We start from the raw sequence: 26,798 nt of genomic DNA, 5'->3' as shown, positions 1-26,798 counted from the left end.
TCAAACTGATCTTGCCTGCCTGTCTCCCAGGACAGCTATCAATGTCAGTAAATGTGTTCTGGGAGTGGAATCCTAGCTACCTCCCAGGGCTTCTATAATCACATAAGGATTTAATTTCTAATAATCCCTATTTATGCTGTGTTAACATTATGCTATGTATGGGCTACGAAACAATTTAAGAGAATATAAATGAGTGCATCACTCAGTTTTAATGAAAATATGAATTTTATGACACAGTATGGAAGAAGTTAAAAGCTATTGATTAGAAAAGAGGTTTTCATGGGGTGACGCGTGTGGTCTGACACAGATGGTCTGGGTTCAAATTCTGCAACTTACTAGCTGTGTAACTTGGCCAAGTCCACCTAATCCCTCTGCACCTCATGCCATCATCAATGACATGGGATAAAAATAGTTCCTTCACTGAGTTTTGAGGCAAAAATCAATCAATATATACACAGAGTATGTAGAATGAAGCTCTGAGTTATGTAGGTATTAGGGTTTTTTTTCCCCAATGGGTAAAATATATTGAAGAAAGTTTATAGAAGGCCTAGAACTTGGGCAGGCAGGGTTTTGGAAAGAAGGTAAAATTTGGCATCAGAATCGGAGTGAACGTGTGACAGATTAAAGCCCCACTTGTTGACAGAGGAACATAAAGAAGATGGCATAGGGCCCTGATTATAGGGGCTGTAGTGAGTGCCACCAGCCCACACCCCAGACAGGGCATTGAACACAGAACCCACCAACCTACCCAGCAGGCGGCCTGGGTTGGGTACACCAGGGGGAGGGAATATAGGTTCTTGGGGACACCTGGGAGACAAAGCCATGTGTAAGGAAGATTATCCTGCACCAGATGCATCATGAATTAGAGGGTAAACTCATGATGGGTAAAGAAACTACCCAATAGTAATAATTACAGCAGTGACAAAAATATCTCTTTTTAAAGGCCTCTTCAATTTTTTTTAACATTTGTTCATTTTTGAGAGAGAGAGAGAGTATGCAAGTGGGGAAGGGACAGAGAGAGAGGGAGACAGAGAATGAGAAGCAGGCTCCAGGCTCTGAGCTGTGAGCACAGAGCGCAACACAGTGCTCAAACCCACGAACCGTGAGATCATGACCTGGGCTGAAGCCGGACGCTTAANGAAAGAAGATGGCATAGGGCCCTGATTATAGGGGCTGTAGTGAGTGCCACCAGCCCACACCCCAGACAGGGCATTGAACACAGAACCCACCAACCTACCCAGCAGGCGGCCTGGGTTGGGTACACCAGGGGGAGGGAATATAGGTTCTTGGGGACACCTGGGAGACAAAGCCATGTGTAAGGAAGATTATCCTGCACCAGATGCATCATGAATTAGAGGGTAAACTCATGATGGGTAAAGAAACTACCCAATAGTAATAATTACAGCAGTGACAAAAATATCTCTTTTTAAAGGCCTCTTCAATTTTTTTTAACATTTGTTCATTTTTGAGAGAGAGAGAGAGTATGCAAGTGGGGAAGGGACAGAGAGAGAGGGAGACAGAGAATGAGAAGCAGGCTCCAGGATCTGCGCTGTGAGCACAGAGCGCAACACAGTGCTCAAACCCACGAACCGTGAGATCATGACCTGGGCTGAAGCCGGACGCTTAACTGACTGAGCCACCCAGGCGCCCCTAATTTCTTGTAATTCTCATTGTCATCCTGCAAGAAAATGCTGCTATTCCCATGTTATGGATAAGGAAAATGAGGTGAACAGAGAACAAGTAACTTGTTGGACATCATAGTGCTATGGGAGCAGGTTTGTGGTTTTGTTCTTGATGTTGATTTAAATTTCAACAAAATTCTGGGGCGCCTGGGTGGCTCAGTCGGTTAAGCATCTGACTCTTGATTTCAGCTCAGATTCTTGAGATTGAGGCTGGTGTTGTGGAGCCTGCTTGGAATTCTCTCCCACCCCTTTCTGCCCCACCTCCACTCATGCTCTCACACTCTCTCTCTCAAAATAAAGATTAAAAAAATAAAATGATAAAATCCTAATCTACAGATTAACCCTTATTGCCATATATGTGTGTCATATTTTTTTTAAAGACCTAAACTGTTACAGATAAAGTTTCCTTATTCCCCTTCTCAAACCCATTCCCCCATCTGCCTCCTCAGAGATAACAAATATGCACACTTCTGTGGATATATATCCTCCTTAGCAATCTTCTACTCATTTACTGCATAGATAATTTATCATTAGAGGAGAATGAGAAAGAGAATATGGGTTGACAGGACTCACTGACATATTAGATATGGCGACTGAAGGAAGAAGAGAGGCCTAAGGTTACTATAAGATTTCCATAACAATAGCCAGCATTTACAGAATGTTTATCATGAGCCCATCACTGTGCTAAACACTTTATGTGTATTATCTCATTTAATCTGTATGGCAACCCTCTTAGGAGATGCTATCGTGATCCCCATTTTCAAGGCTACACACAGGCTTAAAGGGATTGTATTATATACGTTTATTACATCAAGTGAGTGGTAGAGATGAAAACTCACTCAGTCTGACTTTGTGCCTTAAGACATGTTTTTATCATAGCTCTGATGTGAGAGTCAGAATCTCCTAGGTAATAAATGGTAGTAGTTTTATTGTTTTTTTTTTTCTTCCAGAAATGAGGGCATTGGAAAGGACAGATCTTTTGCAGTAGATAGGCATTCTTGTCTGTACTTTTACAAGGGAGAAACCAAACAAGAATCCATTAAGTGACCTCATTCCCCCAATGTTGAGTTTTCCCTCTTTTGGGTCCAGCACTCAGGGAGCAAACCTTGCCCCCTTGATCTTTACCCAAGGACAATGTAAACGCCACTCAATAGATTTCAAAATAAAGACTCCTACTTATAGAAATCAAAATTATGGTCAGGGCCTTTGTCTTCTGATTCAGGGAGCCATAAAGATTGATGTTTTTCATGGACTGATTTTATTTAGAAATCTTAAATGACAGACTGTCATCCTCGGAGTTAGAATGGCTTTTAGCCCTAGTAATTGTTTGGCGGTGTAGTGTACATGGAACATTAGGAGGGCCAGTTCTCCGCTACAAAGGAAAACAGGACTCAAGCATTTAGCCAAATAATGCCTCAAAAATATCATTCAGGTTAGTTACTGGGCTTTTTCACTTTAGTCCTGGAAGCCTTTCCTCTGTGCATTTGTTGCTTGCCTCTGGGTAGTTAGCTAGCCATGAACGGACGAATTGATCCCAGGCTCTCACTATGAAATTCAAGTAGGCTTTCATTTTTGCAAGGTAGATGGTATTCTGGGAATTGTAGTTCAAAACAATTAGTCAAAGCCTTGCCTTAAAACCATGAAAAAATCTCTTTCTTCTTGCTGTTATAAGCAACAATTTTAAAAGCTGCCTGACAAATCACTTGAGCCCTACTCTTCTGTTTTGATGTTACCAGGACCTCCTCAAAGCAATTACTTTCTTGTATCTCACCAAAGTCAAGCCATAGTTCAATGTATATGGATTAGAGAAAACCTTTTACTTAATGGAAATTGGAGCAGCATTGACTACGGTGAATGAATCAAGAGTGGAGAAAGGATCTCCACGTGATAATCCTTAAACCCCACTCCACAACTAGCCATAGGAAACTCGTGCTGGCAAAGAAAGAGATCAATGTAATTCTTAGAGCATTAGAAATAACCTCTTCAGTCCTGGGGCCTCTGAAACCTTGTATGTTTAAAAAAAAATTAGGGGGCAGCGGTACTGTGCCTAGCATATGTGTTTAATAAGAATACTTAAATGTAATTAGCTACCATTTGTAGAACTATTGCTTTATATACACTATCTCATTTATCCTTACAAGAGCCTCGTAAGTAGGCATTATTATCCCCATTTTGCAGATAAGGAACCAAGGTTTTGATAGTCATGTAGGTATCTGGAGTTTCGAAGTGGCAGAGCCAGAAACTGAACTGAATGAAAGCTCTCCTAACCGACGCCGGATCCTCTAATTATAAGTTAGATAGGTGATCAGGGCAGACCTGATAAAGGATTCCATCTTACTATCTAGCAAAAATTAAAGTTGTAACAATCTCGATATGGATTAAATGGAGGCCAGAGTAAATATGCATGTGAGGTTGTACATTTTGGTAAAGTAATACACATGTTTTTCAAGGATACTGTGCCTTTGCAACAAATAAACATTGATTGTATTTTGCTTTGGGCAGCAGGGTCATCGTAGCCTATATGCCTCAGCATCTCTCCTGGGAAACAGAAATGTTTTCATTAATTAAAGATTATAGGTGTCTTTTGCATAGCCTGGGAACGATAGCCTTCACCAAAGATCCCGTGTTCTAATAAACCACCTTGTACCAGAAATTATTGGGTAGGAGACAGGCACAATGAGGAATTTTTTTTTGATGTTTATTTTTGAGAGAGAGAGTGCGGGGGAGCGGCAGAGAGAGAGAGGGAGACCCAGAATCCGAAGCAGGCTCCAGGCTCTGAACTGTCAGCACAGAGCCTGATGTGGGTCTCAAATTCACGTGCTGGAAGATCATGACCTGAGCCAGAGTCAGATGCTTAACCAACTGAGCCACCCAGGTGCCACACAATCAGAAATTCTTGAACTATAATTCTGAAAATGGTCTAAAAGTAAGAAAGGGACTTAGTAAGAATAATCTGCATATTTATCGTTCTGTGGTGGTATAGGATTTTCCTCTCAAATACTTGCGCACATGTTATTCCTGATTAATAATACAAGAATCAAGTGGAAGGCTTAGAGCAGTGCTGAAGAACCAAAACAGTGGGTAAAGAGAGACTTAGTACTGAGCAAAACTCAGCATTTCATTTCCAAATGTCCTAGGCTGTTTTGTAGAACACACTGGAAATCTTAAGTTGGGGGCAGACTTTCTCTCACAGGCGGTGTAGAGATTTTTTTTGTTTTGTTTTGTTTTTTTTTGCACTGGTTAGGAGAGTTAGAATGACACCTGAGGGCACACTGAACATGCTAATATTAGTAGGGACATTGAGAGAGCTTCCGGGAGCCCACATTCATCCCTGCTGGTCTCTAGAAACATTCATCCATGTTGATTTTTATTGACTTTATTAGATAGATTTCCAACTTGAGGCCATTGGTTGGCCAACCATTTCAAATACATTGCACTATCTCTTTCCTCTAGGGTTCCACACAGTATTGGGGGGAAGAGCTACTAGCCTTTTTGTTGTTTATTTCTGATCACATGGGAAGGGTTGTACCAGAAGAAGTGATTTTTTTGTTGTAGGTATTAGTCATTTCTGTTTTCTCCTCACCCATTTGCTCACAAACTCTGCTGGAGTTAGACCCTGGCGCACTCTTCAGGGCAGGCACGGCACCATCAGAACGGATGAACCGTCAGAGACAGAAGTAAGGTGTGTGTGTGTGGGCATAGATTGTGTCTATTAAAGGCAGAGTCCCTGCCAGAAGAGCTAACGCTGCAGCGCCCTCAGAGATACCTGCCAGTTCCTTTCTGGCTTGTTTCAAAATTGGGATGCTTACTGTGTTAAATTAGTAAATAGCCAAGTTCAAAACCTCACAAAGTAGGATTTAAATTTATATCACCTACAATCCTGTGAGTTTATAGAGACAATCAAGTGGATTATAACCAAGTTACTAAAGGAATAGCTTAATCCATGGCCTTTATTGTGTTCATTTTATTTCCACTCCTGACAAGTGTGAAAATATAGAAAGCTTTCATTACTCTACATTTTGAATATATTGAAATTAAAATGTTTTTTCCAATTTTTTTATTGTTTATTTTTGAGACCGAGAGAGAGAGAGAGAGAAAGGGTGGGATGGAGGAACGGGCAGAGAGAGAGGGAGACAGGATCCAAAGCAGGCTCCTCACTGACAGCAGAAAGCCCAATGCAGGGCTTGAACTCACAAACCATGAGATGCTATGAACCATGAAATCATGACCTGAGGCAAAGTTGGACGCTCAATCAACTAAGCCGCCCAGCCACCCCTCCAATTCTTATATACATTGCTGAGTTTAGCACGATGGATGCAATCCAATTAATAAAAGTAGATTCTTTGAGCCACAGGGCTCTTAAAGCACAGCCTACTTTCCCTATTGTCCAAGGGACGAACCCAAGATCTCGGGTGGTGAAGAGATTCACCCAAGTGCACCCAGGCAGTCAGTGGCAAAATCTGGACTGGGACCCATGTTTTAAGACCTGTCCCTTCCACTGCTCTTCTCATGACACACAGCCCCTTGCAGGTACAGCACTGCCAATATCTGGCATATAAAAGTGAGGAGAATTCTAGCAAGCGTAAGCACCTAGAAATTTTATAAATCTAAGACTCTGCTTCTTAGCCAGCGTTTCTGGAGCATAAAAAGAATATCCAAGACCTCCATGGAAAATTCCTAGCATGAGCACTGTAACTGTCTGTGAGGAATTGTGTTTTTAAGTGCTGGACATACAGTATTTCCCTTGTGAAGATGTAGGCTTTGTTTCATGCAAGATGATAGAAGTGAATTTACATTGCAATTACGAACATGCACTCTTTAGAGCATTAGTTTTCCTTTAAGTCACAGACTGCCCTTGAATCAAGGCTGAACGTGGGGCAAATATCTAGTTATTTTGCAGCCATAAATCTGTTGTCGACAAAGAAGGGACCTTGGTTGGAATTATCCAAATTGTATAATTGCTGTAAATAAAATTCACTCAGTAACCATCCAATCCCTTCTCTTCGGTGTATTTCTGTAGATAGTCTTTGGCCTTCAGTTCATTAAAGCAACTTTGTTCCATTAAAATGTTTAATTTTTTTAGTGGAATGCCTACATTAAATGAAATTTCCCGAATTGTAAACAACCTACTTGAAGTACATCAGTATATTTGTGGAACCATTTTATTTCAGACTTACAGAAGTGATTTTTTAATCCTTTGGATTTATTTCATTTGGTTTACTTAAAAGCCATTGATTAAAAGATTAAGATGAGCCTAGAATTCAGAAATCCTTGGCAGTCATTGTCCATTTTATAGTTCCTCCAAGCAGCATTAAAAACTTTACACTTAAACAAAAATTGAATTTGCTGTTCATATGCATAAAAGATTTAATGGCATATAAATTGGGAATAATTGTTCTGTTTAAAAGGATTAAATTAAACCTAAATCAATAATAACATGTGCAGTTTCAATTTAACTGCCTACTTAAAATAAAGTGGCAAATAAATAACTGCTAAATGATTAATAGCAGTGCTTTTATTCACCTCCTCAACAGGCAAAATGGCCAGTTATTGAATATTTTATTATGAGTGCAAAGGATGTTAATTGTACTAGAAACATGCTCTAATTTTAGTAGTTTTTTTGATTGAAGGCTATACTGCATACGAGGCCCTTCATTAAATGGAGATTTGATTTTATTTTGTTTGGAGTACAGTAAGTCCTCGAATATGGTCCATTAAAGCCAGCAAATATCATGGCGGATGCAGATGAGGCTATCCTCCCCTGCCTCTCTGCATCCGTGCCTTACCTAGGCATCTGAGAGGAGACCTTGCATCTGTTGTCTGCACAGTAACAAAAGAGTTGTGTACCCATTGTCTGTGTAACCTTTCTATCAAATGGGGAGGAAAGAAGAGCATGTTTTGTGTGCAGATGATTACCGATGAAGAAGTACTTCACACTCATTTTGTTCCCGTGTGTTGACCTGGACCAGGGAACATAATTGAACTTCTTAGCACCCAAGCGCAGTACAATGGGGATCTTCAGTATCATGTTCTGTTTCAACCATTAGATTTGTTTCTGTGAAGTAGTACAGCTTCCCATGCTCATGATTTGGCAAAACATAACCTTTCATTTGTTTCAACATAGAGTTTCCATCTAGAAAGGGGACTGAGGGGAGACTTTGAGACAGTTGTTGCCGGTGTAAGTGGCGCAGGGTAATTAAAGCTCTTATAAGAGCCACATTTTCAGATTCAAATCTTCTCTGTACACATTATTAGACACAATTTGTTCAAAACCATTTATTTTTTCAGCCAAAGCAATTCATTCTTTCTGATTTGTTTCAAAACCCTACGTATTTTCTAGGTTCCACTTATAAACACCAGTCTCTCTGCAGCGTGTGATATACTTCTTACGGCCATTTAAGACCGGAAATTTGTTGAGGCCCAAAAGTACGGTTCTTTCTGAAGATCTAAAGTAATTTAATTCTCCCTGTTTTATCTTCCTACTCATCTTTCAGGAGGTTCTTAAACTACTTCAGCACACTGAGTTTTCTTAATCCCATTTCCTAAACTATAGCTCAAATAGATTGTCTACGGTGCGTAAATCATAGTAAACACACTACACACTGGATTTTTAAAGTGTTAATCCTTCAGGCCACTAAGGTGCCACTTAGTGCGTCACACACAGCCTTATGCTCTGGAAATAACACAAGCCCTGGGGAGAGAAGATTCCCTAGCGATCCATCAGCAGGAAGCACAATACACGTTATGTCATGGTGACTGTGACACTCAGCAAGCAAAGAACAGGGACAGAGCTCACTGACATAGGCTTTCATAGCTGGCCCTCACTGGATTCCCTGCTCTGTGTCAAGGACACAACTGCAAGCATTCTTCTACATGAATTCACTGAATCCTCTCCATAGCACTGTGAGATGGGCGCTATTGTTATCCCCATCTTACTGATGAGGAAGCTGAGACACAGAGAAGTCATTTGCCTATGCTCACACAGTAACCGGTGGCATCAGGAATTGAGTCTGGGGAGTCTGATTTTGGCCCCTTGCCCTTAGATACTCTGCTGTACCATTTCTTGGAACCAAAACACTATCATTCTTCAGGCAGGAAGAGCACAACGGAGATGATGTATGACTGAGGAAGGTCTACAGCTGTGACTGTAGACATAATGCCATTATCAGCAGATGCGGGTTCAATATGATGACCACTCTGAGTGCTAGTTAGTATTACCACAGAGATGCAATCAAGGAAACTGTATCCTTCAATCCTCGAAGAGTACCTTTTTTTTTTTTTTAAGTAATAAGCATTCCTCAGTGCTTCTGTGCATTCCTTCTGCTTCTGCTTCTTCTGTGCATTTATCACAGGGTCATAGAACCATAGAACTGAAATGGACTTTGAGGTATCATCTAGCAACTAAATCTGGAAATAAGAGGTGAACACCTTTTCAGTGATAAGCAAGGTTATGCCCCCCCCCATTTTAAATACCCATAATATGCTGCATTTCTGTCTTCATCAAATTTATTACATGATTGTGAGAGCTGAATCTTTCTAGCAGGTACGATCTACCAGCTTGCTCACCACGCTTCGATGCCTAAACGCTCAGCATGTATGTGACTAATTCACCAACTCACATAAGGCCAACCTTACTCCATCACCGCCCATGGGCAGAGCTGCACAGTACAGGCCTACGACTCTGTGGACAGGAGCCAGGGCAGACTGCCAGGGTCCCTGTCCCGGCTCCCCCACGTGTTTGCTCTGTGACCTTGGGAAAGTAACATAAGCTCTCTGAGCTTCAGCTTATCTATTAAATGGAAAGAGTCATAGGACTTCCCCTCACAGGGTTGTTCTAAGGAAAAAAACTAGAGGTTCACTGTGAGCGTTCCCTAATTGACTCACAATATGCGCTGTCTTCTCAAAGTCGGCACGTCGTATCCCACCCCGACCAAGTAGCAGAGCAGATCCCCAAAGTGATGTGACATGTTTCATGGTGGCCAGAGCCTGCTTCAAGGAGTGCAAAGAAGGGGACTATCTATTAGGAAACCAAACATATACACAACCTCTGTAGATAATCCCTTCCCAAAACTCATCACTCAGCCTCTCCAAAAGTATTCATGTCTAACACCTTTGTTCTCTAATTATTTTTGCTCAGTGAAAGCCAGACTCTCAAGTTCATTGAGGCAGTCCAGGTTCCTTCACAGAGTTCACAAAGCCTTTCAAGACCTCACCTCTGCTTCACCCTGAGCTCTCCTCCACCTGCCCTCCTCCCACTATCCACTGCGTCTGTACAGAGTCTGTTCATGGAAAGGACCACGTTCTCTCTCCTCTCTGCTCCGTTTTACGTGCTCTTCCCTCAGCCCGGGATATACTCACTGTCCTTCACAGCCTTAGGTCTTGGGTAAGCCATCACTTCCTTCAGAAAGCTTCCCTCAGCTTCCAAGATGGGATTGGATGTCCCTCATAAGCTCAAAGGGCCATGCCCCTCATCAGGACACTTACCACTGCTACTATAAACTGTTTGTTTCCTGGTCTGTATTCCCCACAAGGCAGGGAGCCTGCCACTGTATCCTGAGGTCAGTAAGTGCTCAGTAAATATCTGTGCTTTGCTCACAGAATGAGGGAATGTGAAATTCAGTGAAATAAGGCAAATGAACAAGGAGAGTTCAATTTATGTTTTCCTTTCAATATGTATTGGATATGGGGAAACAGCACCCTTCTTCATTTAAAAAACTTCATGTCTTTATTGAAGATTATATGATTATATTGAAGATATAATCGAGGTACCCCTTAATCTTTTCTTCCCTAAACCACCACAGATGAGCCCTATGTTTAACTCATTACAAGATAAGCCCTGACATCATTCACTAATTTGGTTCAATGCAGGAAGGTTTTCTGACTGTTTAGACTCTATTTTGCTATACTGTTGGGTTTTTAAAAATTAATATCTGATCCTACATTTGTGTTGATTCGAGTACTTTTGAGGCCCAGTTATTTAAAAAACATTCGTTAACTCCTCTGTCCATAGCACAGGATGGAGTTCAAGGGCAGAGGTTAGGGAAGGAACGAAGATCCTTATTCCCTGTTGTCCGGAATGTTAACTAGGTCAAGAGGCAAAGTCACCATAGTGAAAGGTGAAAATAAGCACAAATACAAAACATTAATTATGACATACTGTCACATCTTGATGCTTATACAACCCTGAGAAGTAAACAGAATATAGTTTATCCCTACTTACACACCAGAGAACCTGGCTCAGAGATGACAAGATTTAGTACACAGATGGGTAATGACAGACCCAGAACTGGAACCCAGGTCTGCCCAATACTGAGTCCAGATTGTGCCCTGCTGAACCACTGTGTGGCTCCACTACCTGCCCAAAGAGACCCAGGGAGCCAGGTGAAAGGCAAAGCCAAACCACAGTGAGTTCACATGACAAGACATCACCCAGCAGAAAGGCCCTCCTCAAAGCCCCAGAGGCAGGTGACCCCGGGGTGCTTAGGGGGTGGGCTGAGATGCACAACCTGATGTCCGACCTGCCGACATGTGTGCACAACCTCCCTGCAGGCATTTTGCTGAAAGAGCGTATCATTTCTCTCCCCTGGGTGGAGAAGGAAGAGCCCACTTTAAGAAGTTCTCCATCTTCAAAATGACTGCTTAGCAAGACATGGGAGTTTTGTCTTTTTGCTCCAATTTTTGCTTTATATCGAATCAAAAGAAATCTAGGTCCACATTAAGAGAAGTAAATTAGCAGTAGGGGCACCATTAGTTTGTTTACCCAGCATAGAATTACATCCTCTGTAAACGGGAATATCAAGTAGCATAAAAAGCCTAGGTGATTTACATTTTCTTTTTGATTAGAGGATTGCAACTACTATACTCAAGGAAGGAAAATCTCTCCCATTTAGCTTTTGAAGATCAAAGGGGCCATTGAATATACCATATTACCAGCATTTTTTTTCTTTCTTGGTTAAGACCAGGAGGTGCTTTACAAATTGAGATTGTCATGAGGAAAAGGGAAGACTTTATTGGGGGTCATATGCATTGATTATGGACTAGTCTGTGTCCCTAAGGTAGGACCATATGTTTAACCTTTGGCTGAAACAGGGCTGTCCTACAGCTTAAAGAACATGTTGACCTGTCTGCTGTTTTGTGTGCACCGATCGGACCAACAAAAAGAATATGAACTAAGAATGAGTTCTGATTCTAAACATTTGGGGGAATCTTTCTATAGCGCATCTGATCAAACTGACAAAGACAAAATGAAAAGTAAAATCGCTTTACAAGAGGATGGACCTATGCAGGTATTCAATTGAGATGAATCTTGCTTACCCCCTACAAAAGGAGCAGGCCGAGGGAAACAGCATCCAGGCAGCAGTGGCATTTTCCTCCTAGATAAGCAGCCAAATGTGTATGTCACCAGGCAAAACATGACATCGATTTTATCTTCATTAGCTGAAGTACTTAAGGTGTGGATAACAGCATCCCTTACACCAGTGACTCACTGACATTTGTTTTTCAGCTGTTTATCTGGCATTTATATTTTTTATTCCATAATTTAATGAGCTGGGATAATTAAGACCTTTTTTGTCCTAATGTATAGCATGTTAGCCTAACCTGAGCCTCAGGTAGGTCTTGAACATATAGATAGTAAAAGAATGGCTCACTAGGTTAAGCATCTGACTCCTGATTTTGGCTCAGGGCATGATCTCGCGGTGTGTGAGATGGAGCCCAACATTGGGCTCTGCACATAGAGCCCAGAGCCAGTTTGGGATTCTTTCTCCTCTGTCCCCTCTTTCTCTACCCCTCCCACAAAGGTGCACTCTCTCCCCCTCTTTCTCAAAATAAGTAAACACTAAAAACAAATAAAAAAGACAATAAAAGGAAAATTATAGGAGAAAGATTTAAGTATGATAATCGACTAAATATAATGAGTAAATACATTTTGATGAAAGACTTGACATCTCCTTTCTGCTTTGGGCAGCCAACAGCCTGTGGAGGATAAATATTCAGACCTCCGATATGACCCAAACTGGAAGAATAAGAAAGAGGAGGGGATGTTCTTGACTGTGGAAGGCCTGCCAGAGTCTGTAGACAGCTCTACTGAAAATCTGACTTCGGATCCACTATACCCCTCCAAAGAGACGTCCATGGAACTCTCAGGGGGAAAAGGGGAACAGAAGAGGAGCCCACAGAGCGTTGCCTCCTTACTTGGCAGTGAATTTTTAAGCCCAAACTATGAGCGTGGCACCCATCGCAGCCAGCCATCTTCAGAACTGAGCGACAGTGATCTGGGGGACAAGTCCAGCAAGCTCTCTCAGTACTTGAAGAGTTCAAGTTCACATAATGAGGTTTTTCTGCCAGGATCACGTGGCCCTCGGCGAAGAAAGTCCAAACAATATTTTGTGGAAAAAAACAAGCTGACTTTGGGATTACCTACTCCTAAAACAGACTCTTATCTTCAGCTTCACAATAAAAAAAGGGGGGAAATTCTCTTGGAACAGGTATGTAAGTGCTACTTAATCTCTTCCCAGCATGAGACTGGAATTTGCCTTTGTTTGAAATGGCTGGAGACCATTTCCTTTGAGATGATGTCATTGCAACCACATGGCTGAGTAAAACAAATGCCCTTGCTCTTCTTTAAGGAATCAGAGGAATTATTCCACTAATTCTTAAGAGCAAAAGCAAAGCCATCAATGGCTTACAGTACTATAATTCAATTATTATATCCAAAATATCTCCATTCAAGGAAACATAGAATTTAAAAAAAAATTTTTTTTAATGTTTATATTTGAGGGAGAGAGATGGAGCATGAGTAGGAGAGGGGTAGACAGAGAGCGAGACACAGAATCTGAGGCAGGCTCCAGGCTCTGAGCTGTCAGCACAGGGGTCAACTCGGGGATTGAACTCATGAGTTGTGAGATCATGACCTGAGCTGAAGTCAGAGGCTTAATCTACTGAGCCACCCAGCGCCGCCCTCCCACCCCCCCCACCCAACACAGAATTTTTTTAAACTGCTTATGCCATTGGATAAAATAGAGGACTAAACGTGTGATTCCCTGTGCTGGTTGCCTTTGTTTCCACTACAGCACTGGTTTTCAACCCTCTTAAATGACCCAATACATTGGAGGTGACATGACAAACTCATGTCAATAACAGCAACTCACATACACCAGTTATTCTCAACTTAGATTTTATATACATATTGGGTGTAGTGGTAGAGGGGCAGGATACAACATGTGGTTGTTTGGTTGTCATTTTTAATTATCCAGGTGATTCTATTACCTTTCCAACCATGATTGAAAATCACTACACCATCCTTTATTCTGTGCAAATGATATAATTAAACCTTAGTTTCTCCATCTATAAAACTGGAACAATAAATGCCCTTCCTTTCTCATCTGATCATTTCTAGAGTAAATTCTATCCCAGATAATGGATTCAAAATCTATTTCATGGGCACTCGTAAAGATCCTATTAGCCCACTTCCTGGCAGATAATGGCTGTGGACATAAGAAAAAAAGGTCTGGGGTGCCTGGGTGGTTCAGTTGGTTAAGCATCCGACTTCAGCTCAGGTCATGATCTCACAGCTTGTGAGTTGGAGCCCCATGTCAGGCTCTGTGTTGACAGCTGAGAGTCTGGAGCCTGCTTCAGATTCTGTTTCTCCCCCTCTCTCTGCCCCTACCACGCTTGTGTGTGCATGCACGCTCGTGCGCGCTCTCTCTCTCTCTCAAACATAAACATTTTTAAAAAAAACTTAAGAAAGAAAAGAAGGGCTGGATCAGTATATCCACCATCCTTGTTGGGGAAACAACTTGAAACTCATTATCTACTAATGTGGAATCATTTTCAAATAAGAAGGAAAGGTACTATATTAAATGAGGATGCCCTTAAACTCATTCCAAATTCCAATTGGTATTATTTAAAGTGCTATAACCTGTTCTAACCTCTAGGGATTTCTTTCTCTCTCTCTCTCTCTCTCTCTCTCTCTCTTTTTTTTTTTGATAGAACAAGAGAGATGAGGTAGATGAACATTTGTAATTTTCCCTTAATTCAGAAAATCCTTTTATAGTCTTAAAGGATTATGGTCACATCCTTGCCTTTGTAACTAACAATAAAACAAAGGAATGGATGTAGTATATTCAGCTGAATTATCAAAACAAACACTTAGCCAAATTCAAACAATTTTGACCCAATTTTATATGTTAACATAATTTTCATAAAGTTTATGTGTAATTTTGAATTTTGCTTGGTTGCCCATTAAAAAATATAAATTTGGGGCACCTGGGTAGCTCAGTTGGTTAAACGTCCAACTTTGGCTCAAATTATGATTCTGTGGTTCATGAGTTCAAACCCCACTTCAGGCTCTGTGCTGACAGCTCAGAGGCCGGAGCCTGCTTCGGCTTCTGTGTCTCCCTCTCTCTCTGCCCTTCCCCCACTTGCACACACGTGTGTGTGTGTGTGTGTGCGCGCACATGCACACACTCTCAAAAATAAACGCTTAAAATTTTTTTTTAATTTAAACATAAATTCAACAGTTCATATCTGTGAAAAATGTTTAGCCAGTAATTTATCCCAGACTAGAACAACATTTTTCACTTATTTTCAAATGTGTTTGTGTTCAAAAGAAGCCAATCTAGGAGAGGCAAATAACGAAGCCAAAGGAAACAGTCATATTTCTTTTTTTTTTAATTTTTTTAAAAATTATTTATTTTTTTATTTTTTAATTTTTATTTTTTTAATTTATTTTTATTTTTTTTACAAATAGTTTATTGTCAAATTAGTTTCCACATAACACTCAGTGCTCATCCCCACAAGTGTCCTCCTCCATGCCCATCCCTCCTCCCCCCCACATCCATCAGTCCTCAGTTTTTGTCAGCATTCAAGAGTCTCTCATGGTTTGCCTCTCTCCCTTTCCCCCACCATTTCCGCCCTTCTTCTCCCCCTTGTTCCTCCGTCAAGTTCCTCCTAATCCTCCTATACGTGCAAACATATGATATTTGTCCTTCTCTGCCTGACTTATTTCGCTCAGCATAACACCCTCAAGGTCCATCCATGTTGCTACACATGGCCAGATTTCATTGTTTCTCATTGCCATGTAGTATTCCATGGTATAGATAAACCACATCTTCTTGATCCATTCATCTGTTGATGGACACTTAGGCTCTTTCCATGTTTTAGCTATTGTGGAGAGTGCTGCTATGAACATTGGGGTACATGTGCTCCTATGCATCAGCATTTCTGTATCCCTTGGGTAAATTCCTAGCAGTGCTATTGCTGGGTCATAGGGGAGTTCTATTGTTAGTTTCCTGAGGAACCTCCACACTGTTTTCCAGAGGGGCTGTACCAGTTTACATTCCCACCAACAGTGTAGAAACAGTCATATTTCTAATAATAAAAGTGAAAATAGCTTTATTATATTAATATCAGCTTTAATTGCTGATTTCTTAATTGCTAATTTTTCTTAGTAGTTATAACTTAATTTATAGGCAATATTGGGGTGAGTTGACTGTCAGTGATTCCATAGCATAATTCTATGTTATGCCAGTGAGGAAACTTCAAAGCATTTTTGGCTCACTCAGTCTTTAAGCTCATGAATTAGTCTTTGTAGTGTGGCCATTGACCTTGTCCACCATTTTTTCCAGGTTTAAATGTTGAAGGGCTTATATATAATCAGAATCAAAATGGTTTCTTCATCATTTTCCAACATATATTTCCTTTATCTTACTCCTCTATTTTTTAAAAAAGAGTAGCAACTTAAAAATACACAGGATAGAAACTAGTTTGACCTAACAGTGATATGCTATGTGTAACTTGTTTTATTGAATTATAGTCGACAGCATAGAATGATGTGTGCCTTTCAAGTCATTATTTATATATGAAGCATGTGCAGGTCTTTCTGCCAGTAGAGATTATATGTTCCCTTATGGGCAAGTACTATGCTTTGTACTTTTTAAAGTATGTTTGTTTGTTTGTTTGTTTAGAGAGACAGTGTGAATAGAAGAGGGGCAGAGAGAGAGAGGGAGAGAGAGAGAATCTCATGCAGGCTCCATACTGTCAGTGCAGAGCCCAATGTGGGGCTCGAACACAGAAACTGTGAGATTATGACCTGAGCTGAAGTTGGATGCTTAACCAACTGAGCCACCCAGGTGCCCCACTTTGTACCTATTTCTAATCTTCATGGTAACGAGCCTAACAAACTGCAAGTTCTCAGTAAATATATGGGAAATGAAAACTGAATCTCATCCATCACCTCCAAACTTACTCTCTTTAGTATAAAGTTTATTTGAGGGGAAATAGAATTATTAGAGCAGTGATTAGAAAGCCTGGCTGGATATTAGATTCACCTGAGAAACTAATGATTCTTGGCTTCACCTAGACCAACTGACATCTGGGTAAGATACTGAGAGCTGGTATTTTTCTTTCAAAGCTGCCTAAGCGATTCTAATATTTAGCCAAGATTGAGAATCCTTCAGCTAAAGGAGTGGTTTGGGGGCACCTGGGTGGCTCAGTCAGTTAAGCGTCTGACTCTTGATTTTGGCCAAGGTCATGATCTCACGGTTCATGAGATCAAGCCCCGCATCAGGCTCTGAGCTGAGCCTGCTTGGGATTCTCTCTCCCTCCCTCTCTCTCTACCCGCCCCCCTCAAACTAAATAAACATTTAAAAACAGCAACAGTGGTTCCTAAACATTAGTGTGCATCAGAATCAACTGGAGGGTTTGTTCAAACAAACTTCTGGACCTAACCTAAGGTTTCTGATTTAGTAGGCATAGAATGAGTCCCAAGACTTGGAATTTTCTACATGGCTCTTGGTGATGCCACTTCTGCTATCAGGCCTCTTGAAAACCACAGATCCTTTTTCCCTCCCTCTCAAACTTTTTGAAGGCACTAATGAACCACCTAAGGATCTTGTTAAAATACAGATTTTGTTCCAGTAGGTCTGGAGAGGTCCTCAAGAGTGTCCCTTTCTAACAAGTTCCCAGGTGATGTCAAGGCTGCTGGACCACACACAACACATATACAGGGTTTTTCAGAGGCCCAAAGTCAAAGTCATGTAAGTCAGTACCCCTAGAGCACTGATATTTTCCATGGCTGGTAGGATTGTTCTGTGGATTTGGGAGCAGGAGGGGAGAATTGGGGTTGGTAGGTTCGGATTAAGCAGCATCTATCTGGAAGGTTTTCATATTTGAAAATCTATTTCCTCCTCCTAATTTCTTTTAAAGAGATGACAAATATCATACAACTAGAAATACTGAAAGGACAAATGACATCTATTGCTAAATAAATAACTAAATGCCAATTGGCATTACACAGCCAAGAAAACCAGCTTCTTAATATATCATGTTGTTGCAAGCATCCCTGCCCAGTTGAATAAGATAGGGTCTTAAGTAGTGTATTGTATTTGTGAAGACTTCATAGTAAATCTAAGGGACACCTGGGTGGTTCAGCTGGAAAAGTGCTCAACTTCGGCTCAGGTAATGATCTCACAGCTCATGAGTTTGAGCCCTGTGTCAGGCTCTGTGCTGACAACTTGGAACCTAAAGCCTGCTTCAGATCCTGTGTCTCTCTCTCTCTCTCTGACCCTCCCTTGCTCACACTCTGTTTCTCTCTCTCTCCTTCAAAATAAATAAATAAATAAACATTAAAAAAAAATTTTAAACAAGATCAACAGGTTTTTTTTTTAATTTTTTTAATGTTTTATTTATTTCTAGGAGAGAGAGAGAGACAGCGTGAGCAGGGGAGGGTCAGAGAGAGAGGGAGTCACAGACTGAAACAGGCTCCAGGCTCTGAGCTGGCAGTCAGCACAGAGCCCGATGCAGGGCTCGAACCCACGAACTGAGAGATCATGACCTAAGCGAAAGTCGGACGCTTAACCGACTAAGCCACCCAGGCACCCCAAGATCAACAGTTTTTTAAAAAATAAAACTCAAAGCTGATGAAAAATAAAAGCAAGAATAATAAAGTTAGTTCTGAAAATTAAGAATCATGAGAGAATCGGAAACTAATTTGACAATAAACTATTTGTAAAAAAAAAAAAAAAGAATCATGAGAGAATCTAGCACTACTAGATAGTGTATCATAAAGCCTCAATAATTAAATACTAGAGTAATATTTAATGCATATACAGACAGAAAAAAATGGTAGAAAGTCTAGAAACAGAGCCAAATTACATATGGGAATATAGGATATGACACTATGATTCAATAAAGCAGGATCTCAATTCAGTGAGGAAATGATGGCTTGTCCAATGAAGCAAATGGGCAGCCATCTGGGAAAAAATGAAGTCAGAGCCATACCACATATCATACAACAAGCTAAATTCCAAATGGGTCCAGGATTTAATTTAAAGAATTAAACCATGAAAATACTAGGTGGGGGGAAAAAACACAATAACATTCTCCTATAACCTCAAAATGGTTCAAAATCCAAAATCTATAAAAGACTGATAAATTTGACTACATAATTATCAAAAACTTATGCAGGAAAAAAGCCTAAGAAAGTCAAAATATAAAGAACAAAGCAGAAAAATACTTCTAATTCATATCACAGATGAAACACTAATATTTTCACTATATAAAGAGCTCCTAGAAATCAAGACCAAAACTCCCAATGCAAAAATACACAAAGGCTATGAATAGATAATTCACAGAAAAGTTAGTACACATCTATGAACATGAAAACATACCTCTACCATTAGGCCTCAACCTGTAGGCCAAAACAGTATAGTCAAGTTGATGAGAGAATAGTGTAACTGATATGGAAGACAATTTGTTAATATCTATTTAAAATACAAATACATTTACTCCTTGAAAAAGTAAAGCATCATGGCTAAGAGAATAGACTTTTGAGCCAAGGTGGCACCGCCCTTGGCTCATAGCTATCTGACCCTGGGCAGGTGGCTCACCCCTATGTGCCTCAGTTTCTTCATCCTTAAAAAAGAAATAATAGTACTTTCCTCACAGAATTAAGAAGATTAAATAAATGGATTAATATATGTCATGTCCTTAGATCAATGCCTGACTTATAGCAAACACTATATACGTGTTAGCAGTGATTATCATGTTTGTTTGTTTTTTTAAGTAGGCTCCATGCCCAACATGGAACCCAATGCGAGGCTTGAACTCATGACCCTGAGAACAAGACCTGAGCTGAGATCAAGAGTTGGACACTTGGGGCACCTGGGTGGCTCTGTCTGTTTAGTGTCTGACTCCTGATTTTGGCTCAGGTCATGATCTTATGGTTCGTAGCATCAAGCCCTGTATTGGGCTCTGTAATGACAGTGCAGAGCCTGCTTGGGATTCTCTCTCTCCTTCTCTCTCTGCCCCTCCCATACTTGCATTCTCTCTCAAAATAAATAAACATTTAAAAAAAGAGAGAAAGAGAGTTGGACATTTAACTGACTGAGCTACCCAGGCACACTAGCAATGACTGTTTTTATTTGACCCAACACATTCCACTCCTAAGCATTTTTCCTAGTTACAAATGTGCAGTTTTGAAATAAATCCTATACAGGATTATTCATTTCAGCCTTATTTGTAATAGCAAAAGATTGGAAACCACCAAACATCTATCATTTGGGGAATGCTGAAACTATAATATGTCCATAAAGTAGGGTACATTGTAGCTGTTAACAAATAATGAGGATGTTCTCCATGACCTGCTATGGATAACTTATCAGGGTTTATTATTAAGGAAAAAGTAAAGGTGTGGAAGAATGGCATAGACAGTGTAAAAAAGTGAGGAAGAATAAAGATACACATTTTGTTTGGTACGTATAAAAAACTGTGGAAGGATAGGCAGGTGGTTCATTGTACAGGGTGGACGGGGAACAGGGTGGAGCACAGCTTTTCCCTTTATATCCTTTTATAGCTCTTATTTTTTGAACCCTGCCTATGGATCCATAACACACAGCATTTTGTAGTAACCCTTGTAACTTCACACCCCCGGCTCCTCAGGGTGACCTAAATTGCATTCTCTGCATTTAAATAATGGCTCAGAACAGAACCATCAATGTGTAAACTCAATTGCTCCGCAATTTTTTTTTGACACTTTTCATACATCTGTTGATTGACTGTACATTAAAATGCACTGGAAGAATCACCTTGAAATATAAGGGAAGATCTTTATCACAGGACGTGTAAAGCAAGGAACTGATATAAAAACCAACACACACTAGAGGGCACCTAAGTATCACAGTCGGCCAGTCACTGCTGGTGAATATTCAAGGCTTAACTTTTATTCATGATTTGTTCAGTGTTTGTCTGAAACTCATTAGAATTTGAGTCCATTTATGATATACTATTGAAAGAAAGTTGTGTCTTGAAAAAGGAGCTACCTTTCTATCTTGATTCCAGTGTGCCTCTGAGGACTGATAAAGGTGAAATCTAGCATGCTCAGAAAACAGCAGGAAGTGCTTTAGACACACTATTCTCTTGTCCTTCCTTGACAAGAAAGTACAGATACTTTGCAAATGCAAATAGAGAAACATTATTCAGCTGCCTACAGTCTTTAAGACAATATAAAGCCCTGTAAGAATCCACTACCCATTTTGAAGGTCAACATACATTTGTGGTTCTTGCTAAGACAGCAGGTCAGTTGGCCAACATGCCTTTAATGAGCACGAACTGTGTGTTCGGTGCTGTGCTCAGCATGTGACAGAAAACAAGGCATACAGAGCTTGGTCTTCAAAGAGCTTACCTTCCAATCATGTGACAGAGGCAAGAGACGTGTAACAAAATAATTTCAAGTGCCAATAAAAGCCTCAGAGGCTACTGAGTAACTATACTTAATAAAGTGATAAGGGGGAGCCTACCTGGGATGTTTGGGTGCTTGGGAAGGGCTCTCTGAAGAGACGTCATCCAAGTTGGGACATGGACAGACCAGAAAGGGAAAACTGGAAGCTTCAGTCTGCACCAACCTTGGTAGTGGCGTTCTCCCACAGGGGCAACAAAATGTCATGAGAGAAAAAGATAAAACCAACACAAAGCACTAGTTTGGGAGTCAGACCATCATGGCTTACATCCTGGCTCTTCAGCGTCCTAGGTGGTGGCACTTCCCAGGCATCTGAGCAAGTGACTCTTTAAACCTTACCTTCTTCATCTATTATATGGGGTCGATGTCTGCCTTGGAGGCTTATTGGAAAAAAATTATACAAAGCCCCTGGCATGTTGCAGACACTCATTAAAGGGAAGCTATTATCAACACTGGGCATTCCAAAGCCAAGGCAGGGAAGGAAAGGAATGCCTCTGGGAATAGGCCCTTCTAAATAGGTTTTCTTTTTTCAGGCTACATGACTCAGAAATGAAAGGGATGGGACTTCAGGTGGGATAAGAAAGTAGAGCTAAAAGGATAACATTTAAATGCCCTGCCAGCCCAGTCTACAGTAGGACTCCAGGAAGACTGTCTGCAAAGTGGGTAGGTGTAGGCACACTTCATACCTGTCATCTGGTATGTCAGACTCTGACTCTCAGAGTGGTACACAAGACCCTCTCTGTGACCTAGCCCCTTCCTGCTTCAGCCTTATTATTATTATTATTATTTATTTTTTTGGTCATTCTCCCCCCTTGCATCTTTTGGAAGCTCACAGCTCTTCGAACCCAGCATCTTCCTTGTGTTTCTGGTCACGCTGATGGACGGCTATTCCTTGTCCCATTTGCTTAGGAAAACTGTACCCCCTTCTTGTGATGCAGCTCAAAGGCCTCTACCTTGTACCACAGGCTCAGGATTACTGGGATGACCAACTGTGTGACAGCCTTGTATGCTCATGTTGCCCTATATATTTATTATTGACATTTGCTTTGAGTTTAGTCTCCTACTAGATAAGATTAATATTTAAGTGATATATTGCTCTCCTTTTCCATAGTTTCAGCCTTAGGAAAACTTTTGGTTGTCTAGAAAATGAAGCTTTATCTTTAAATTATGATCATCTCTTCCTAAACATATTTGGCTAGAAACATAGAATTCTTTTCTATAAAATTCTTCCAGTTTGATGGCATGTTTGAGTCTCACCTGTTTAGACTCATATAAATGTTACTTCTACAGAGTAGGTACTCTGTATGTTCATTGATTGGTTTTATTATTTTTTTTCTTCTGCCCTGTGTGACCACAAGAGCACTTACTTACGACCGCATAATTTAAATTGAACTTTATGGGTTTTTTTTTTTTTCAGTATGTTGCCTAAGGCATCTTTCTGTGCACGCTGTTTAGCCCTTGGTCGGGCTAGCAATTGTGTGATCTATAGAGTGGCACTCCATTAACTCAACATGGATAAGGGATCCACGAAAAGAGAACCTTCCTGCATAACAAAAGCACACCTTTCAAAACCCAGAAGCTTCACATAAGTAATCGTGTCTCAGGACAACTTTCACAAATGTGGCTGGTGTGCCTGACACTTCTGCACCCTCTTCCCCAGTCCGTATGGCATGGCTCTGCGGTAGGGTCGGGAGCCATGGCAGTGGGAAGAAGGATCCTCCGCCTCTTTGTTAAATGCCCCAGACCGCTAGGAATCTGTGGTTATTTTTGCAGCTGTCAGTGTATCTGCTCTTCAGGGGCTTTTGGCCCTGCGGCAAGCAGACATAGTAAAGAGTCAGTACCAAGTGGTAGCTGCTAGTAGAGACATGTATGGCCCCAAAGGAACACAGAAGAAAAAGTGTCCAAGTCTGTCAGGGGAAGTCAGAGAGTGCTTCACAGAAGAGGCAATCATTAAACAGATTCTTTAAAAAGAAGTAGAAGATAGCAGGTGGCAGTGGGCAGAAAAAATACTGAGGCCAAGGGAGTGACGTGCAATGGTGTAAAAGCAGTGAGAGGAGTCAGGGGCGCCTGGGTGGCTCAGTGGGTTAAGCGTCCGGCTTCAGCTCAGGTCATGATCTCACAGTTCATGAATTCAGGCCCCATGTCAGGCTCTGTGTTGACAGCTCTGATCCTGTGTCTGCCTCTCTCTCTACCCCTCCCCGACTTGTGCTGTCTCTCAAAAATATATAAACGTTAAGAATAAATTTTTAAAAAACCATTGAGAAGATGCTGTTTAGGTAGAAGCCCACTGGTACAGTGGGAACCTCTAGGATACAGGTCAGGAATTGGTATTTGGTCAGTCAATCAAATAAAGTCACTGGGGTGCCTGGGTGTCTCAGTCAGTTAAGCATCTCACTTTTTTTTTTTTTTTGAGACAGAGAGAGAGAGAAGGAGAGAGAAACAGAGCATAAGCAGGGGGAGGGGCAGAGAGAGAGGGAGACACAGAATCCAAAAACAGGCTCCAGGCTCTGAGCTGTCAGCACAGAGCCCAATGCAGGGCTTGAACTCACAAATCACGAGATCATGACCTGAGCCAAAGTCGGGTGCACAACCGACTGAGCCACCCAAGCGCCCCAAGCATCTTACTCTTGATTTCAGCTCAGATCATGATCTCACAGTTTCATGAGTTCAAGCCCCATGTAGGGCTCTGGCCTGGCCTAGTGGAGCCTGGTTGGGATTTTCTCTCTCCCCCCCTTGCCACTGCCACTCTGCCTCTCTCAAAATAAATAAACTCTAAAAACAGCGGTTAAAGCAGCTATGAAAAATGATGATCTGAAATAGTTGATTTCCACTTAAAGTATGTAAACACACGTTAATTCACCGAGGCCTCGAATCTCAGTGTCTGCTACCAGAGTATCACAGCGTCTTTCCTGCATCAGTTTGAGAGCTAACTGATCAAAAGCTTATACTTTTGACTTTTTAAAAGCAAATGGAAAACTTAAAAAGCCTAGGATCTAAGAACATAATCTTGGATTTTTTTTTATAACTGTTTCCCTAAACTTTTACAGCTTCCTCCCACCCTCCTTGCTATTTTGCCTTTTGCTTTCTTGGCTCATTCTAAATTATTTTACTTAGTTTTCATGAAAAATAATGACTCTGTTACACACAGGTTTCTCCAAATAATCTAATCTTCAAAAGAATTTTATAATTTTAGCAACAAGTATAATAGAAATCAACAGGTTTGCAAACAAATGTAAAAGACTGCTGGTAAGCAAACAGTTCAGCTCCTGGAGACAAAAATACCAAGGTATCCATCCTGGAGAGAAACTGGCCAGCCACAGAATTCAGCTGTGGGCATTAGTTGGGATATCTTTTTTTTTTTTAATGTTTATTTTTGAGAGCGAACGAGCAAGCAGGGGAGGGGCAGACAGAGAGGAAGACATAGAACCCGAAGCAGGCTCCAGGCTTTGAGCTGTCAGCACAGAGCCGGACGCCAGGCTTGAACCCACGAACTGTGAGATCATGACCTGCGCTAAAGCTGGACGCTCAACTGACTGAGCCACCCTGGTGCCCCAGGATAATCTTAAAGAAAGACTAGAGGTGATTGCTTAGTCCAGTAAGTTCAGAAGACAAATGCTTCTGTGTTGTACAGGACTGGAATTGTGTGGATGGAAATGTAGGTATTTAGGCAGAGAAACTGGTGAGAGCTTTTCATGCAGGCTCTTGTAGGTCATTGGAAGGCAGGGACTCTCAGAATGTGGTCCCTGGAGGAGCAGCAGCAGTAGCATCACCTGGGAACTTACTAGAAGTGCAAATTATTGGGCCCCATCCCATACTTCTTGAATCAGAAACTGTAGGGTGAAGCCCAGCAATCTATTTTTTGTTTGTTCTTACTTTTAGAGAGAGTGCACACACAGTGGGGGAGAGGGGCAGAAGGATAGGGAAAGAGAGAGAATCGTAAGCAGACTCCACATTCAGCACGAAGCCCGACATGGGGCTCCATCCCACAGCCCTGGAATCATGGCCTGAGCTGAAACCAAGAATTGGACACTCAACCCACTGAGCCACCAGGGACCACCCCCCCCCGCCCCAGCAATCAGTTTTAATAAACCCTCCAAGTGATTCTAACACATGCTCAAGTTTTAGAATGTGGTGCTAAGGAGGTATGCCTTTCCTCTACACCATGTAGAATCACTGAAGAATTTTAGTGCCGAAACAATTTGAATCCTGTGGCCATCCAGAGGTCGGACTTCCACATTCTCAGTTGTGTTATATAGAGTTCAGGCTGCTGGGTAATCGAACATGAAATCTCTCTCATGTTCTTGAAAATAGTTAATTGCTTCATTTATTTGCATATATTTATTAAGAGCTTATCATGTGTTGGGCACTGTCTTAGGTACTTAGAATACATTCCTGAACAAGAGAGAAAAATTCCAACCACCTTGGGGCTAACTTTCTAGTAGGAAGAGATGGACAGTAGACAAATAGATAAATCAGTGCAAGGGAGAGAACTAGAACAGAGAAACAGTGAGTTTGGGGGTGAGGGGAAATTACAGTTTAAAAGAGGTTATGAAGGAGGTGAGAGAGCACATGAGGCAAATATTTGAGGGAAGAGTGTTCCTGGCAGAAGGTACAGCACATGTAAAGTGTGAAGGGCCAGTGGTCCTAGGCCGAGCAAGCAAGGGAAAGGGAAAAAGGAGGCCTACTTTGCACCTGATTTTGTTGACAGTTGGCTACCTGGCTTTATCATAAACCACAAATCTAGCCAGATAAACAAGTAGATTCTATGTATTCGGGTGTCAGTGGAGAGTTCAGTGCTCAATGTGGATAGGTCTTTTCACTCAGTAATATTTACTGAGCAAGTCTGTGCCAGGCACATTCAGGGTCACCCAGCAGCCCCTGTGAGTCACCCCTGGGACTTACGGGCTAGAGGGGAAATGAGCCTAATGACCAAGGTAGGACTTGTTACAAAAGGGAAAGTACCGAGTGCCAAGGCTGTGAGCTCAGGTGCATCTATTGTTAGGTAACCTCTGAGGAGTCAAGGAGGGCTTCCTGGAGAAAGTCCTATTTTGGCCAAGGCTGGAACAGGAACAGGAACAGTGAATGGGATTGGTCAGAATAAGTGAGGTGAAGAGGGGTTTCCCAGCAAAGGATGGCCTGTGCACAGACCCAGACATAATGGTGCATGTGGCCCAACCACAGAACGGAGAAAATATGGTGTGGAAAGAGCAAAAAGCACAGGATGCAGGGCCTTACAAACTTTAAAAAAAAATTTTTTTAATGTTTTTATTTATTTCCAGGAGAGAGAGAGAGAGACAGCGTGAGCAGGGGAGGGTCAGAGAGAGAGGGAGTCACAGACTGAAACAGGCTCCAGGCTCTGAGCTGGCAGTCAGCACAGAGCC

The 26,798-nt window shown here is 41.4% G+C and overlaps 1 protein-coding gene across 4 annotated transcripts in view; it reads left to right on the top strand.

Moving 5' to 3' along the window:
- The window catches only part of JHY (junctional cadherin complex regulator), a 60,891-nt gene that overhangs the window by 3,573 nt on the left and 30,520 nt on the right, over positions 1-26,798 (top strand). For all 4 annotated transcript variants that reach the window (XR_013334847.1, XR_013334846.1, XM_077763055.1 and 1 more), the window contains exon 3: positions 12,649-13,168. Coding sequence is in view for 2 of the 4 variants with exons in the window: in XM_077763055.1 (XP_077619181.1) it covers positions 12,649-13,168 (520 nt within the window). In the remaining 2 variants the exon portion in view is untranslated. The remainder of the gene's footprint in view (positions 1-12,648; positions 13,169-26,798) is intronic.

Source organism: Crocuta crocuta, unplaced genomic scaffold (genome assembly GCF_008692635.1).
Source record: "Crocuta crocuta isolate KB4526 unplaced genomic scaffold, BGI_CrCroc_1.0 scaffold316, whole genome shotgun sequence".
Lineage (NCBI taxonomy): Eukaryota > Metazoa > Chordata > Mammalia > Carnivora > Hyaenidae > Crocuta > Crocuta crocuta.
The sequence above is the reverse complement of the archived record's forward strand: the minus strand, read 5'-3'. Positions and strand labels throughout refer to the sequence as shown.